Genomic DNA, 18,560 nt, shown 5'->3' with positions numbered 1-18,560 from the left:
CTACCTGAATACCTGGCATTAGGGACCTTTCTCTATGAGGGCCCCTGGTTCCTGAGTAATTTTGTGGGTCATAGAGGTTCTCAATCTATCTACCATTGTGGTCCGCATCCAGTACTACTTGTATCGCCCTGAGGATGTCACATGGGCCGCAGCTCAGTGCTAATTGGGCCGCAAGTGGACCATGGGCTGCAGGTTGAGAACCACTTTAGAGTGTAGAGTACTTCTCCATCCCTTTCTAAACTAAGCCCAAATATCCTCAGTATCTGCACCCCTTATTCCACTGAAACAGGCTCAAGCATTTAGTTAATAACTATGCACATTATTTAATTAGTTCATATCTTTGGAGAAAAAGAGATCAAAGAAAAATGAATCAATCATGCCTTGGGGGGAATATATTCATGTCTTTATTGTGCTTGCACAGCTTTCCATTTAAGCCTTTGAACAGTTTCTCAGTAAGTGGTTTTATTTATTTGATTCCACTGCTGGCCATCGTCTGAGCCCTGCAGACCCCTTTCCCCTTCACTTCAAATGGAACTCCTTTGTATGTAGCAATGCATTGGTCATTAGTATGAAGGTCAGGTTGGATCTGCTCCCAGATCTTCTTCTTGGGATTAAGTTCCTTCTCAGGTTCTCCTGTTTAAATAAATAAATAAAAACAAGTAACAGACATGAAACAAAAGGAAGAGTATGGGCTGTATGTATGTGTGAGATAGAGTGTAGTAACATTTTCCTTTGAGAATTTATTTGAAGTGATATTGGCTGCCAAAAAATTATCACTTCATCAAGCCTCAGAGTGAAAATTGTCAAGATCATAAATCTTAATTGTGTTTTTTGGGTTGGGTACTTTCTGATCCTTACTTGATAGTACTGTAGGTCCCTGGAAAAGAAAGTTTTATATAGCTAGCTATAATACATAATCACAAAGAGGTAACAGTATGCTGTGTAAGCACTGGGATTACAAAGGAAAAAGGGGAAAAAAATTTTATTTAATGATTTTGAGATATGTCAGAAACACAAAGTAAATATTGAACATAGGAACACATTGTCCAGAGAGGCTTAGGCTCATCTACAGCACTGGGCAGTGAAGTTTTAATTATTTGTTGTAGACAGTGTAGGCACATGAAATTTGTACTGAGTAAATGTGAAAGGCACGTGGACAATCTACAACTGTAAACGTTATACCTGTTCAAAATATTCCTCCTGTTTGCATTTCTTGCCTGACCATTTAAAAAATGACAAGGGAACCAAAAAATTAACCTGAATAAATTCCTCTGTTGCCAGTTTAAAGATGATTTATACTGAATGAACTGCTGTGTGCCAACATCATCTTTCATGATATAAATAAAGCATGACAATCAATTCATTGTACCATTTATTTTCCTTTGCAAAGACCAAATGGATTTCAGATCTCCTAAAGTAAAACAAGACTCCGTCATTTAGCCACAATGCCTTAGGGTGTTTTTAACCCTTTTTATGTGATTCATGTTAGTAGACTGAAGAGCACAAGGGAAATTATAAACACTTCCACTGGGTTAGGGCCCAGTTTAATAATAAATAGCCTCCAGGGGAATTAATGCCATTTCACTGTCAATATTTCAACTTGCTAAGAGTTTCAATTCAGCCCAGTTATTGCACATACAATTAAAATGTTATGTTTCAAAATTCACAGCACATATCTACTTTATTGGGAAAAAATTATATCCCCAAAAGGTAGGACAACAGCCAGTGTACTAGGAACTAACATGACTCATCAAATCAACAAGCTGCGCTCTACTTAAGGGGAAACTGCTATGTTCTCTGTAGTAACATACTTCAGTGATGAGCATTCTCGTGTTCTCATTCCATCCCCTCTATTCAGTCCTTGCCAGCCCAGGAAGAAGCTCTTGAGAAAGACTTCAGCAAACTCAGTCAGGAAGATGTTTTAAGACAATAAGATTCTTTTTCCTGACTGGTTAACCAACGGGTCTATTATTAACATTAGCCAATAACAGCTACATACTACTTAGTTGTGATGGCGAGATAAAATTATCTTGTACATGCATTAAGGTTCTTACTGGCTTACATCAGGAACATTCATTAAGCAAAAGAATAATAATAGAGGGTCCCAAAATGCATAAGGAAGGGAAAAAACAAGCAATTGTCCTCAGATGGATGAGTGGACAGCTGCCATTCCAACACTGCCAGCTAATGTTTGTCATTTAGACACTTCAGAAGACTGGGTGCTCAGCTTGTGTACCCTTGGTGATAATTATAAAGAAAAGTTACTTCAGCCTGGTTCTGACTCTAACTTCCATAGCTTTTTTTTTTTTTTTTTTTTAAATGGGCTTCCACTGCAGGCCAACTTCTCTGTTGAATAGGTTGGCCTGCGACAGCGCCAAGATTCAATGTATCAGTCAGAAATTATTTCTCACAAATGGAGCACTTAACTACGTCAATGTCTTAACACTTGTAGAACTAATTGTATGATTTAAAAAAAAAAAATATCTAGAACACTGTCCTGTACTAAATTCACAAAAAGTCATTCCTTTATACCAAAATGGATACATACCAACTAAATAAAGTTATTAAGCAGAATAGCTGCTAAACAATTGTACTGTTCAGAAGGTGAAATCTACCTTGTTTCCTCCCCCCACCCCCCCAATATTACAAAAAGCAAATGAATTTTTCGAGGATAAACTAAAATCTGACTTTTATTACACAAACGCTTTCTGGATCTTATTAAGAGTGTCTTTGGAATCCCAAGTTGAGCTCTCCTGGGATCTGTGGTGAGCTTGTATTAGATTAGCACAGGCACCACTTTTAAACATTACCAGAGCCTCTCCTGTACCCTGCCGCTTTGCATCCCTTTCTCTCATAAGACAAATAATCCTTTGAAAGGAGATCTAAAAATAAAATGGAGTAAAATTATGGCCACAATGATTTTCCCACCCTCTTCTTATGGATGTGAAACATGCTGAATCTGCCAAAGAACCAAATGAAATGTATCAAACTGTACAAGTGCTATCAAAGTATTAAAAACCTAAGATAAAAATAATAATGCCACCGAGTGGTCTTGTCAAAGCAGTCTGTATCATTATCCCCAGTTTAGAGATAGGGAAACTGAGGCATAGAAAATTAATGTAACTTGCCCAAGATCACCCAGCAGAAAGTGGCAGAGCCGGGAACAGAATCTAGGGCTTCTGATTGCCAGTTGAGTATTCTATCCGCAAGGCAACACTACAACAAGAGAGAAGCCAGTTGGCCATGCACTGTAATTGTGGTAGAGAGATCTTTCCATCCCATCATAGCTCAGTGATTTGCATTAGACTATATCTTAGGGTTTTATAATGCTGCCATCATCACAGCACTTAGGTGCAAAGAAGGTAAGGAAAGTATGATCCAGTACCTTGAAGCAATTTAACAGAAATATAGATTAATTTACCACTGGGGAGAAAAATCTAGGACGGAAGATAGAGCTTACAACAATGGTGTTAGTTTCTTATCACTAGGAGAGGTAACTGAGCAAAAGTGGAAAGCATCCACACACCAACGTTTTGAATAAAGGAAGTTGTTTATACAGCCTATCCACTGCACAGCAGGTTTAGAATAATATGAATTTCTCTTGTAACTGGTGAACCATCAATTGAAACATCAACTGTTTTAGACCAAAATTAGCATTTGAACCATACACCTCAAGTGACAAATTTGTGGTTGCTGCAGCATTTCTCCACCCTATTTTTCTTTTAAAAGCTTGTATTGTACTGTTACAGAGAAGGGAGGATTTTATTGCAAATTTTGTAACTATTAAAAATGGCTGTGTGTGTGAAATGGGGTGGAGGAGAAGGGACTGTCTGTATGTGTGTGGAAACTTCTGCTATGACCTTCATCAAGCAGGTGATTTCACTAAAGTAGAATGGAAACTTTATGAAGTTCTTAATATGAAAAAGACCCTTTCAAAGTTGCAATTTCTTGTGGTTTTGGGTATGAAACGTGTAAGACTACTTTCTCATTTTTGTAAAGTAAAATTTAATTACAGTTATTAATAGTGACTGCATAGCCCAATGTCCCTTAGCAAGATATTCTCTACAAATACAGAAAGAGGGGAATTTGAGGAAATTCTCCAGTTTCTACAGGGAAAAAAATTTGTAAATTGTAAATGTTATTAGATCGGAAATGGCTAATGTTCATGACAACTAAAATGAACATGGAAAGTTACCCAGTGCCGCCCCCCCAAATTCCCCTTCATCATATACAGTATCAGTCTGTTATTTTTAACCATGAGTCCATTCTGCTTGACTTGGGACAGCTGGATCTGCTTTGGGGTTGTTTTTTTGTTGTTGCCGCTGCTGCTACATAAGCTTTCAGTCTTCAAATTAAAATCAGACCCAGCTGTCCTTTCTATTTTAATTTCAGTGACTCAAACTGAATGTTCATTGTTTAAACTACTCACTTAAAATCTATCAGTGTTTAAAATTATTATAACTAGTCTTGGAAATTAAAATGAATTTGAAATAAATAATGTGAGTTCCATGTTCCTGGTACTGCTATTTTTGAACTGCTTGGTTAGCTTTGCTTTTAAGAAAGCAGTGGCTCAGCCAACCTTGAGATTTTGGTATACAAAAGCCAAGTAGGAGATTTAGACACACATCTCCCATTAATGTTAATGGAAAATGAGTTTAAATCTCCTGCTCAGCTTTTCAATATCTCAACATAAATTTCTTTCCAAAATCAAAATATTTCATTTTAAAAACAGTTGAGGTTTGAAAAAGGGTACCAAAAATCTGCAAAATCACTGCATTGCTTGGATATACATAAGGAGATAAATTATATCAATTTGGGTCTTTTTTGTTAAAAATCTGAATGACTAATAATTGGTAACATTCACATTTTAGGTTTTAATGACAGTCTTTAAAATTTAGGTTCAGAACATACATTATGTGTAAATTACAGTTTTGAACAGCTGCTAATTACTGCCATTAGACAATGAATTTAAAACAGCAAAGAACTGAGTGCTGATTTTATCAATGATGCAAGATGACACTGGGTTAGGGAACCTTCTTAAAAGTTGTAAAATCCATCAGGAATTAATTGATGTCTGAAACAGCCACACATGTACAAGCAACTATCACATTGATAAAGACAAAGCAACCAATCGCTGAATAATCCCCAGCACTCATTTAGAATGATTAAAGATTGAACATTGCTTACATTGTGTTTGGTTATCCTTATGCAATCTTCTAACGACCAGAGCAGTGGTTCTCAACCACTCATAGGTGTACCCCTAGAGATACACAGAGGTCTTCCAAGGGGTACATCAACTCATCTAGATATTTGCCTAGTTTTATAACAGGCTACGTAAAAAGCACTAGCAAAGTCAGTGTAAACTAAAATTTCATACAGTGACTATGTATACTATGCACTGAAATGTAAGTACAATATTTATATTCCAATTGATTTATTTTATAATTATATGGTAAACATGAGAAAGTCAGCAATTTTTCAGTAATAGTGTGCTGTGACACTCTTGTATTTTTATGCCTGATTTTGTAAGCAAGTAGTTTTTAAGTGAAGTGAAACTCGGAGAATGCAAGACAAATCGGATTCCTGTAATGGGTACAATAGTCTGGAAAGGTTGAGAGCCACCGGACCAGAGGACTCAAAGGACCAGCCCTTCACTGCTTGAGAAATTAAAATCTAGTAATTGTTAAACCTGACTGAATTTTTTAGCACAAAAGAGGCAGTTAAAACTGTATGCACAAATATATGACAGAATGAATAATTAGCCTCCAACATCTGGTAATTTGTTTAGCCACTCCTAACAATGTGACCCAAAAGTTAGGACAGTGTCTCAGTCAATGGGCCATCAGAAACAACTCTGATAAGACTGTTCAACAGTCATCAGTGTTCTGTCAAATTAAAACTTTGGTGGCTAAAGACAATGGGGAGAAAAGCTGGTATGATAATGTCAGGCTCTCGGGCAGCTTATGTCTCAGGCAGCATAGGTCAACCTAACTAACATCTACACTAAAACATAGCTCCCACCTATGTAACTCACTCACTACACCAACTTAATAACTCTACCTCTGAAAGCAGCGTAGTGCTTAGGTGGATGTAGTTAGGCCGATGCAGCGTCAGTATAGACGCTGCACTGCTTACATTGATTGTTGCTGCCTTTCAGAAGCCATCCCACATTGCCCCACACTGACAGTTAAATCAGTACAAGCACTCTTGGTGAGGATGTATGCTGTCAACACAAGGAGCATAGTGCAGACATTCAAAAGCGATTTAATTACTGTGGTGGCTATATGTTGACATAACTTAGGTCAACTTAATTTTGTAGTGTAGACTTGCCCTCACTGAATCTTACTGACCTAATGATTCAGAACAAACCTTCCATCATGTTAGGCAGGATCAGTGCCCTGCAGAAGGCTGGGGATAATGCACATGCCTGTCTGTGTGTGTTTCACAGGTTTTTTTTTGTTTTTTTTTACTGTGATTAAATCAGCACTCTCTCCCCGTCCTACTTCCTCATCCCTAAAAATGAACCTAGTGAAATGTACTAAATTACATCTGTTTTGCATTTACATTTTATGTGAAGTCTTGCAAATTATTTACTCTTAAACAACAAAACGAACCTTCCACGCTATATATTATTTACACTTAGGCTTGGAAGGATTAGACTTTTTAATGGTAAATGTCAATTTCACAGTACACACAAACTGAGGAAAAATACTTCCATTGATGATGTTTGAAATTTATAGGTGGGCAAAGCAAGAAAAATGCTGCTTGAGGACTTGAGTTTGATTTGAAGACACAGACTTTGTGGACATGTGATATGTTGACAATTTGTATTTTAATGGTTATGAAGCTTAAACTTTTTAAATCTTAACATATACTGTCATTAAATAATTACTATCTGACTCCCCCTACTGTCTGATCCCTCAATCTCCCACAACTGTGAAAATTTATATGGACAAAATCTGAAAGCTTAACACACATAATTTTGAAAAACTGAAAATTTAAAATTGATAAAAAAAGAAAAGCTTAAAAATAAACATTGACAATATCCTTCAAAATTTTAGTCTATATACCGTATGAATGCATGATTCCTTCCATCTTGTGTGCTGCTTTATACCAATTACCTTATTGCGATTTATAAATACTCTTGATTCCTGCCAAAAACTGACTGTCACTTAGAAGTGTTTCCTTCATAACTAGCAAAAGAATATCTTTTATATCAAGTTGGCTTGCTCTAGCCTTTCCTCGTATTTATTGATCTATGTTTTGTATGTTTTCATATGTAATGATTGGTTCTATTCTAGAATGTCTATTTTGTGCTGTTAAGAATGAGTGGTGTATCCTCAAAAAACAGTTATTGGCTTTGTCTCGTAGCTACCAGTTTTTCTGAAAAAAAATATTTTTTCCATTGGTGCTTTAGGGAATAGTTGCCATATTTTGTAGCTAAAATGTTTATCTCCAGAAGTCAATTTAAAGAAAAAATGGTTGTAAAAATCTTCATTTGGCAGCATCAAATCTCCCCAGATGTCTCTGGCTTCATATCAGAAGGAACTGGTTGTAAAGCATAACAAACGCTCTATCATAGACTGCAGGCCACAGGTTTAGTTCTAAAGTACAACTTTCATACGACATTTAATTTATAATACAGCTTTTGTGAAACAGAATAGGTCAATAGAATATCAATATGCACCAACACCTGGGAACAATTTTATAACAAAGGCGGACATAGCTGATTCTCACTATGAAAAGACTTTTGGAAATCTAATGATGGATCGAAGCTTTCCTTAAAAGTAATTCTAACTGTTTTGCTACAGAAGTGCCCCATTAGGCAGGTGGCTTGGTGTGCAAGAACAGACGGAATGCAATGTAACAGAGCTCCATAGCTCTGTGATCATTTTCAAATGTTATTTCTGATCATTTATTTTTGATTTATGAGTTTGGACTCAGCATAAAATATGACATGATAAAGAGCAAGTCAAGGCTGACCCCTCAAAGCTGTCAGCAGGATTAACACAAGCATACGGGAATTTGAATTTTTTTGGAAACAATGGGTAATAAAGATAATGCAGGAGTCAACCCAAGGGAGACACTCTTCACCCATCTGATTTAAAAAATAAAATCACTACTTAAGTAGCTTTAGCAAGAAGACACAATGTGGGACAGTTCCAGGTTAAATGTTTACTGTTTTGATCACTGTTCTTAAGAGATAGCGAACGGTCTAACACACAGCTCACAAAGGACAATGGCAGGATCCCGTTCTCACTAAGTTTAATCTGTAGGAGGAGCAGTTTAGAAGGATATGATTTTAAAATCTCTTTGAAAGTTAGAGATAGGCTCCAAGGTAGCCCATAGTGAAAGAAATTACCAGCCATAACATCCAATGTATTTCCAATTACAATTCTGATTCATACTATGTGAACCAGGATTTCTATAATTTAACATTGGGGATGGAAAACATCTACTTGGGTGGATTGGGAATGGAGAAAAAGTGTCACATGAATCACACTTCCGTGTGCCCCAGAAATTTTTACTTTTGTATTTTGGTTCAATCTATTATTCTTTTACGAAACAAATGTTTATGATAGTGAATGACAAAAAAAATTGTTGCAGGATGTAAGGCCAATGAAGGGGTACCATTTACTACTGGGTTAGCAGGGTTCTTCCAACTTTCCGCTTCCCGTACCTTACTACTTTTGTAGACACATGGCTCCTATCAGAAGGAAGCTGTTGTAAAACATACAGAGTCTTCTATCACAGGCTGCAGGCCCAAGGTTTAGAACTATCACACCACATTTAATTTATAATACAGCTTTCGAGAAAGAGACTGTGTCAATAGAATACCAGTATGCATGAACACCAGATTTTTGGGTTTGACCTCAGCATAAAATATGCTTAAGAGAAAGAGCAGTGAAGGCTGATCCTCATGATCCTGTCACTAGGATTTTCCCACTAGCAAAGCTTATTCTGCAGCTTGTGCTACCCACTAGCATAAGGGAGTTTGAACATTTTTTGGAAACAATGAGTAATAAAGAAAACATATATGTTTTCTATTCACAACAATGTGTTTCTCACAACAGCTTTTTTTTTTTGAAGGCAGATTATTTCAGTGTTTTGCACTCTTCAAGTCTGCCAGTTAAATAGATTGACATAATTAAATAGCACATTTTCCAACAGAATGAATCAGCAGAGTGCCAGCTAAACCACACTGGGAAAATGTCAAAGCAAAAGGAATCCAAGATCTGAAAAAAATAATGTGACTTAAGATGTTTCATCTCAGGGATTTCCTTGGTTTCAAATAAAAAGTGGCTAATATCGGGCAATTATGTGTTCTTTCCAGTTTTGGCATTTACTAATGAGTTAATTTGGTTTAAGGTTATGAACTATTTTTCATGGTAAGTATGTGTGCATATCTCTTATGATATATTTGTAATGACTAGCTCTGTTTATATTTTGAGACTGCCATGTAACCATTTTCTTTAGAAATTCTTCACCCTTCAAACACAAAACACTTGAACAGCAGATTTGGGGTGCAGTTGATCAATACTATAAGGTAAAGGAAACAAAAGTCATTTTTATTATTGGAGATTTCTGGATTTTAGTTCACATTGTACATAATCTACAGTGCATCTGATTTTTCTTCAGCAATAAAATGCTATCTTTTAAATATATAAAGCCAAAAAAGAAAAAAATGCTCCAATAATTATTTCGTCTTTAAACAGGATATTATTTGTAATACACTCTGAATTACAGCAACAAGGTACAGCAACTAAGTCTTAATAAAATGTACATTTCATCTATCTGAAAAGCACCAGTGCAGAGACTTCACTTTCTCAGTGATATGCCATCCAAAATTTTTTTGTAAGTACCAGAAGATTACATTAAGAAGTATTTATATAAAAGGTATGCTGTGGAGATAAATATTCAATAAGCCGAGTGTCCTACCTTTTAAGTAGTGCGTCAAGTATGGCACAGTATTTCCAACACATAGCAACGCAATTTTAAGCGACAGGTATTGTAGGAAGGAATCAGACCGTATTGACACATACACACCACATCTATCTGGATGATCGTTTTCAGAAGATGACAACTTGTGCTTGACAGTGGATGGCTCCGGGAACTGATAATGAACTGTGGAGCTCATCACTGCCTGTCTGGGGTTAAGCTGAACCCATGACATAGAGGTTATAAGCTCTACCACCACCACAAACAATATATTGGCATCTTGGTTGATAGAGTCAACAGGAAGGCTCAGAAAAGAAGTGGAAACTGAATATCCCTCTCATCCTCAGGTGGTGGGTCTGACAGAATTGTGATGATACACTTGGGTGGAGAAACACTCAGTACCATTACCTGTGTGATGCTTATCTGTGAGCAACTAGAATACAATAACTGTACCATACTGGGATGTCAGTACAGCACCTTTCACAAACTCTACACACACTTTACTTGGGGGCTGGAGGTATCTTTCTCCCACTCAGGATACAAATTAGCAAGACCAGGTTTGATTCTATCATAGCAAACTGTCATTTTCAGAATTAAAAAAAAAACATTTAAAAAAATGTAAAAACATAACCAAATACAATATGTTTATTGGAGCCAAAGATTATTTGAAGAACACAATACTAAAAACTTTTCTTCAAAATTCACCTTAGAAATAGATGTTTCCCAGAAAACATTGTGCATATGTTTATGAGGTGAAGGATATAGAATTTGGAGTCAGGAAACTTTGGTTCTATTACTAAGTCTGGTGCTGACTTATTATGTGACCTTGGGCAAGTCACTTAGCCTGTCTATGCCTCCACGCCTCCATTTGCAAAATGGAAATATTGAAAATGACCACGTTCATAAAGAGAGCTATGGATGAGAATGCACTATGTGTTAGGTATGAGAACTATTATTTCTCCCACAATCCTCAATGTTTGGCTTTCAGTGAGATATTTTAATCCTTCTTTATGCTATGTATTCAAAGAATACTAGAGTATTCTTATAAAAATATGAATTCTTCACATGAATATTAAAAATGTCTGCAATTTAACTCAATTTATAATACTTACTGTATAATCAGCTCCAACTGAGAGACAACTATGGCACTTATACGTAAGTTCCTGGCTATGCATTTTTCCCCATTTCCCCAATAATACATATTGCTTACCAGGAAAACCTTCAAAGGTGATTCTTTCTCCAGGAACAGCCCCACTGGGGGGAGCAAGGATCTCCACCTTCTCTGGTGAGCTGGCACACATCACCATTGCCTGAGATACCACTCCCCTCATCTTTGCAGGCTTCAGGTTACAGAGTAATACTACCATCCGGTTCTGCATCTGCACAAAAAAGAACAGATATTCATTTAAAAAAAAAATTGTAAGGAAACTGAGTTAAGGTTTTGGGAGTTATTTTATTATAGAAAAAAGAGGATTGATTATGAGGGAGAAAGCTTAATACATGTAATATGCATATATACAGTAGACTGAATATTGTTTGTATACATATAACTATGCTAACAACAACAATAATACACCAGAAATAATAACCACTCGGTTATTAGACTATTTTTTTTAGACTATTAGTCAATAAAGCCAGGAAACAGACAATTAAGGATGAAACATTCCAGGCTGTCCTCCAGCACCTAGACACAACAGGGTACCATACTAAAGTCTCGAAGGTTGAGCCTTGATTTGCCAAAATATTAGGTAATACATATTTTACTCATTTGCCATGCTTTTGTTGTTTTGGGTCACAACTTTAGGCCATCTTTAGTACAGTGCTGTTAGCAGAGGAATTTCCTTTTAAAAAAAAAAAAAAAACAAAAAAACCCACTTCTACAAACTAAAGTTACTATATAAAATATGTAATTATATAAAAACGTTTGGGTGATTTAAATTTCAGGATACAGATTACAGCTGTGCCGTATGTTCCCATTCAGCCCAAATACCAAAGATAATAGAAATTTTTTGAGCAAATGAAAATGGCTGTATGTACTGCACACACCAACTTGGTCATTTAAAACAATAAACACTTCTGTTTTTCTTAATTAATAAATAACAATGAGAGTAAGTACTGCAACCAGACCCCATTAGAGACTATTTTGCCCTAGAAAAATTAATTTTTAAGTTGAATAAAACTGAAGCAAAACTTTTTTAAACAAAACAAAAATGTCTTCAAATTCGCCCTATCCCACAAAAAATTGTTCTCAGATTGAGATTGCTGCATATTAATGTATAACTTTTTAAAGCAAGACCACGACTCCTTTTGAATTTAATAAAATTTACACACATGTGCAAAATTCTGAATATTTAGTCAGAAAATTTAACAAAAATAAATTTTTCTTAGCATTAAGATACAAATCCCTGAAAACAAGAAGGAATAATGGAAAATAGACAATTTAAATATATTCTTGATATAATATATCTACTGGGTACATACAGTACATTTTGCAGATGATAGTTGTATATTTTAAGCCATTGTTATGAAAGTAAATCTCCAGAAACATATGATGATGTAAAATGTCAGTGGTTCTATTTAAATATTTGAAATGCAAATATCTGAGCTAGCCTGGTCCTGAATGCTGCATAACAATCGAGATAGACCAATGTACAGAATAAAAGGGACATTGCAATAGTATTGTGCTCTTTATTCATGCTTGGTTTTGACTGATTACAAAAACAATCCTGGGACAGACAGTATATAGCCTTTAACACTGAAGTGCAGAAACAAATGGAAATATGTTGTAAATGCATATAGCCAAATTTAGATTGAAACAAAATGGAAAGGGGAAGGGTTTTGAATTACCTTCTTCATACACCCCCTGAGTGGCTGTGGTGAGTGACCAGAGAGCTTTAATATTATTTATATTCTGAAGAGTTCATGAATAATGTTTCTAGGTACAATGGTACAGGTTAGAAAAGGATGTACACACTTGTAAACTTCAATATCCAGATGGTTTTCTTCCATTAATGTTTCCAGTAAAGTCAAACTAGTATCCTTTTCTGACTGGCTAAGACTCTACTTTTCCAAATGTTTCTCATTATATTATTTTCTTATATTGTACCACATGTGATTATGATTCAGAGGAACTTTAAAGAATGGGCATGAAGACTTTAACAAAACTAAACATTTTCTGGATACACACAAGAAGATGATTGTTTTATGTGCTCTCATTCCAGTTAACATCTCAGGACTACAAGATGCCTAACACACACTTTTTAAACATGTGTGCTGTTTATGCAGCTTACACTTAAATGAAACTTGGAATGTTACAGGTGTGACAGAAGAATTTGAAAATATCTTTGTGTAGACTTTTAAAAAACACATTACTTCTTCACTACAACATTAGAAACAGAATTATCGGACAGGGAGCATTACCATAAAATTTGCTTTTACTTTAAATAACTTTAAAATATTCCTTTTTTAAGTGTTTGCTGGATGTTCCAATTCTAATATAAAAAGTGAGTTCTGGAAAGAGATCTAATTATTTTAAATGTCAGTGTGTCTGGCATATAGTTTAGATGGCCCAAGACAAAACCTCAGATCCAACACTCAGGAAATCTTGTGAAGTTGGGAAATTGGTGACCAATATCTCTATAACAGACAAATCCAGAAGCTGGAATTCAAACTATCCCTCTACAACACCTCAAGGTTAAAAAAAGTTCAGATTTGGACACAGGCTTTAAAGCTTGGACCTCTCCCTAGTAGGAACCATATGATAATAATTAAGCAGCTTTAGATCCAAAGACTAAAATAAACATCAGTATATGACCAAAAGTCTATGTGATCACATAAAAATATCTGAAAAATCAAAAAGGTCAGCATTTTTCTAATAAAATTGCTTATAAACACACAAATTATTTTATGGAAGCAAAATAAAACATATGAATCTAGAAATTTTAATCTCATTAACACATTTATATTTAGAATAAATTTGCATTTTAAACACCGATATGATAATTTAAACAAAATAAGGAATAAAAATAAGTGAAAAATATGGAAAAAAATAATCATCACAGATTCATAAAAGTTAGAGTTGGAAGGGATCCATCAATCCTGAATCATTTACTTACAGCATTACGTGCCCATCTATATTATTCCCCTACACCGGCCGCCTGAGTGAAATATCAAAATTTCCTTTCAAAAATTTTCAATGAGACTCTGACCTCCTTTAAAAGCGAGAAACTTTGTAACAGAAACAGTATTTACAGATGCACAAGTACAGCTTGTCATCTAGTTTAAAATCTGTCCTTCCATAGTTAAAATATTATTTTTAATAAACAAAATAAAAGATTAAGATCGCTGATGAAGAACATGTCTTTCCTATAAACCAGGAGTCACTTTAACAGAATTAGCATTAGCCAGCATTCTTTGGGACTAAGACAATATACATTACACAGCCAAATACTGTGTAAAAGTAATTTCATTTGTACCTGTTCAAGAGGCACATGCTTCACTAAGCCACTAACAACAGTTCTTGGGTTTGTTTCTCCAACATCCACCTCCTCGACATACAGAGAATCCGCATCAGGGTGATTTTTTGCAGTGATGATACAACCGACACGAAGGTCCAGACGAGAAACATCCATCAGTCTAGAGCCATCACTCCCAGCTGCTGGCGGCTGCTGCTTCTTCTCCCTCTTCTCTCCTGTAGTAGTGAGTTTAATTAGATGCAGTAATAACTCCCTAAGATTTATACATATAAACCAACTTGTATGGACAAGAGAAACTACAATCTCAGTGTGAGGTATAAGTACAGTACTTCAGTTCATTTAGTATCACCACTGGATACCTGTGTTCTGAAAGAGGAAAACAAAGGAAAGATGTAACTTCTTACCTGCACCCATTATTTCAAATCATGTCATTCTTAGACCTAAACTACAGTCACTGGTAACTATTTCCCATAAATATTAAAACTTAACATTACGAACAAAACTACTGTTTATTTTCTTTTTTAAGTTAAAAGTCATCTTGATTTTAAATATGGCTATTTTGTATGAAAACACACAGTGTTATGTATGATCTGCAAACAGTCACAGCAGCAGCAGCACACTTAGTACTAGTAATTCACCAGCAAAATGGACACCAAGTATGATACCTAATAAAAAAGTGATGCAAGATCCCTATAGTCTTCTTGGCCTTAAAAAGCCTCCAAGAATGTTGTATATTGATAAAATAAATTGATATTTCTCTTGCACCAATACAAAGATATTTTAATCACTTCTCATCAAATTATTGCTGGAAAGCTGGTTTAAGGTATTGCATCCTTTATCTTAAAAAAATCTGAATTGCTGACCTGCCCAAATGTTTGCCATATTCAGAAGGAAGAATTAATATGTGTGTTTGATGGGAAATTATCAAAAAGGCATCTTAAGTTTCAATTGATTCATAGCTGTTACTCATATTGATTTAAGAATTGGCTCATATTAGGACTCATACAGATATTCTTCTCTTTTTTAAATTAACAACTCCCATTTTGTAAACTCTCAGGGCTGTAATTAATGATTTCGTACATAAGAACACGTATGCTGGTTTGAAGATGAGACGTTCACATTTGGTTTACTGAATTACAATCCATGGGAGTAGCATCTTAATTAAGACATGTGTATTCCAGATGCTAATTTTTTCATCTAAAGAAGCTGGATCTTTCTGTCATTACTACCATGATATGTAAAATTAAAAGATGAAACATCATCTTCAGGAAGGAAAAAAGGGACAGTGAAGCATCTTTCTTTTCACTGGTAATTTCAGTAAATAACTGTCTATAAATTTTGGTTTATAAATGTTCCAGTACAGGACCGTGCCTGTACAAAGTGGCAACTTTCAAAGATAACATAAAAAAAGAACATAGTTATACATTAGGCAACAGCTCATCTTCAGAAACATATAAATTCATACAACTTTCTGAGTAAGGAACTGGAATCGGGAGTTCTAATCATGACCACCTTCTGCCCACCAAAAAAGTAACTGTAAATAAGGTTATTTAGTAGCTCATTATAAGAGAGCACATAGAATAATTTCCAACAAATTAACACGTAATGTAATATGATGATGACGACATGACAGCGTTGCCTCCCACATCCTATGTATTTACATCATACTCATCACCTGACCTCTGAACTGTTGCATTTCACAGTACAATGAACTTTGGAGCCAATTCTGGTTCCCTGTCCCACATTTCCATCTTCTCAGGTTGCCCTTGGCCATAGCCAGAGTAGTGCTTGTCAGCAGGAAAAAAGGAAGAAGAGGTTCTGTGCATATCTCTGTATATACATGTGCACAGGCCACACTCACTCCTTTTCTGTTTTTCCAGGAAGCAGATGCGAGCCTCCTGCTGATGCTACCATATTCAGCCCAGAGCTGTTGCTACCACCACTGCAAGCCACAGACCCACAGAAGACAAGAGGTTTGCAAGCAAGGAGGCAAAGGGGAACATGGGAGCAAACAGAGAAAAAACAAAGAGGGGAACAACTGGGGAGAAAAATTGAGAATCGTGGGAGAAGCAAACAGGTGTTACATATTTCAGTCATTTGTCACACATTTTGATGGCGTGATGCTGCACACTAGCACACTAGCTGGTTTGCAAGTTGAGTAAATGCCCATCACAGTGATACATAAGCCCCTAGATATATCCCTTGTCTCTTAAGATATTACAATAGTATGTTTCAAAGATAATCAAATTAAATTTCTTCCCTTCCAAATTACTGTCATACTGTTAAACAGCTGACCAAGACAAGGGGGAAAAAAGTGATACAAAAGTTAAATATATGTTTACTTTTACTTACCAATTCTTTATTAAACCCGTAATCACTAGATCCCAGCAAAAGATGCTCTAAATTGTGCATCACTTTATTGCTTTAGAGATGCCATCTGGTCTCTGCTTCAAATTTTATGAATCCCAGTGATATCCTAGTCTGCGACAAAAGTGGTTGCATACTGAAGACAAGGAAAATGATTATACCCACCTTTCGGTCCCTTTACTGCCATAGGGATGTCCAAATTCTGAAGAAGGTCCAGAAATAAATTCATTTCCATCAATAGTGAATTGTACTATTCATAAACTGACCCTTCCTAATCATGCACTGAGTTGCTAAACAGACCTTTGTGGAAATGTAATCAGTATTTTATAATTATATTTTTTCCTCTTTCTTAAATTATTATCTTCATTAAATACTCTTACATGAAGGTTACTACAGGCAGCTAATAAATATCAAATTGAGTCAAATATATTTGGGTATAATATTTAAAGTCCCAACACACGGTGTTAATTTCCAGGAATGTTATTTGCCTAGCTGATTTCAATGTACTTCCCCCTACCCAAACAATAATACCACTAGTGTTGATAGGGATGAATTTAAATAGGATGTTGAAGCTCATTCGCTAAGAGAGTTTTCCGAAAAGAAGCAGAAGAAACAGTCAAACTACACTGGGTTCTACCCTTTCATGTTATATCACATTACTACTTTTTATTAAGTAAATTCTCTAAGCTAGTTTATGGGCTGTTGCTTGCATGGTATCAATGGTAGAATCAAAATTGAACTATGAACCTCAGAGTTATTTAATTTCATGTGCTGTGTTGCACACAACTACCTCAAAAATTCAGCATTTTATTTATTATTTTGAAAGGGAAGACAACCTACAGTTCAGCCACACTGACACAAATCTGCCCAATATCCAACTTAAATTTTAAGTGCCCCAAACCTATTTGATTATTTTTTTTCATTAGTTGTAAATACTTCCTTTCTCCAGGAGTTTAAGAGTTAATGTGTATGACTTTTCCTACTGTAGCTCTACTGATTGCTCTTTTCTATCCTCTCCAATAAAAATCTAAACAGCAAGTCTGCAAACTAACTGTTGTAGATGCCTAAGGGATTCAAAAAATGGAAATACCTTTTTTTTCTGCTTTCTCCTTTTTTTTCTTTTCTTCACTTCCACCTTTAATTTGGTCTTTGGGACCAGAAGGATAGGATGTGACAGGTATAGGCTGTGGTAAGTCTTCCGAAAATGAAGCTGTAGAAATGGTTCCACTGGATGGAACTGGGATATGTTTCACTAAAATTAAACATGATGGAAGTTAAAATGCTATTTAAGTTCCTTAAAACTATAATTGAAATCAGGGCATTTTATCTGAAATACAAAGAAAATTTAAAGGAAAACAACATAGGAAATGAGTGCTTCAGAAAATAAAATAAACAATATTTCAAATATCCAACTATGTCACTTTACTAAGCAGACCTCACACACCATACAAACCTACAACAAAATTTATTCTGATTAAATAGCTGTATTATTGTTTTTATATTGGGAAACCTAATATTTTTTCCTCAAAGAAAATGGATAACTTTAAAAATACACAAGAAAATGAAAAAGCAAGAGACGTGAGTCCATCAATCCTATGCCTACCTGTTCCTTCCCTCCCCCATCTCCATTTAATCTGAGGTTTAAGTATACTCTTAAAAGCAAAACACAACTTTGTGTACACACATACTCAAAGAGAAAATGAGAAGCAAAGGCCCCGGCAAAAATTTATGCCTATGCTCAACTTTATGTATGTGACTACTTCCATTAGCTTTAATGAG

General features: G+C 35.5%; 1 protein-coding gene across 2 annotated transcripts in view; it reads right to left on the bottom strand.

The window, feature by feature from the left end:
• Window positions 1-381: 381 nt before the first annotated feature.
• AIMP1 (aminoacyl tRNA synthetase complex interacting multifunctional protein 1) overlaps window positions 382-18,560 on the bottom strand; it is a 64,615-nt gene continuing 46,436 nt past the window's right edge. For both annotated transcript variants that reach the window (XM_048846665.1, XM_075127563.1), the window contains exons 4-7: window positions 17,872-18,033; window positions 14,415-14,629; window positions 11,150-11,318; window positions 382-633 (exon numbers count right to left, since the gene is read on the bottom strand). In XM_048846665.1, the coding sequence (XP_048702622.1) occupies window positions 467-633; window positions 11,150-11,318; window positions 14,415-14,629; window positions 17,872-18,033 (713 nt within the window). In that variant the 3' untranslated portion in view covers window positions 382-466. The remainder of the gene's footprint in view (window positions 634-11,149; window positions 11,319-14,414; window positions 14,630-17,871; window positions 18,034-18,560) is intronic.

Source organism: Caretta caretta, chromosome 4, assembly GCF_965140235.1.
Source record: "Caretta caretta isolate rCarCar2 chromosome 4, rCarCar1.hap1, whole genome shotgun sequence".
In the NCBI taxonomy this organism is placed as follows: Eukaryota; Metazoa; Chordata; order Testudines; family Cheloniidae; genus Caretta; species Caretta caretta.
This window is presented reverse-complemented; position numbering and strand designations above follow the sequence as displayed.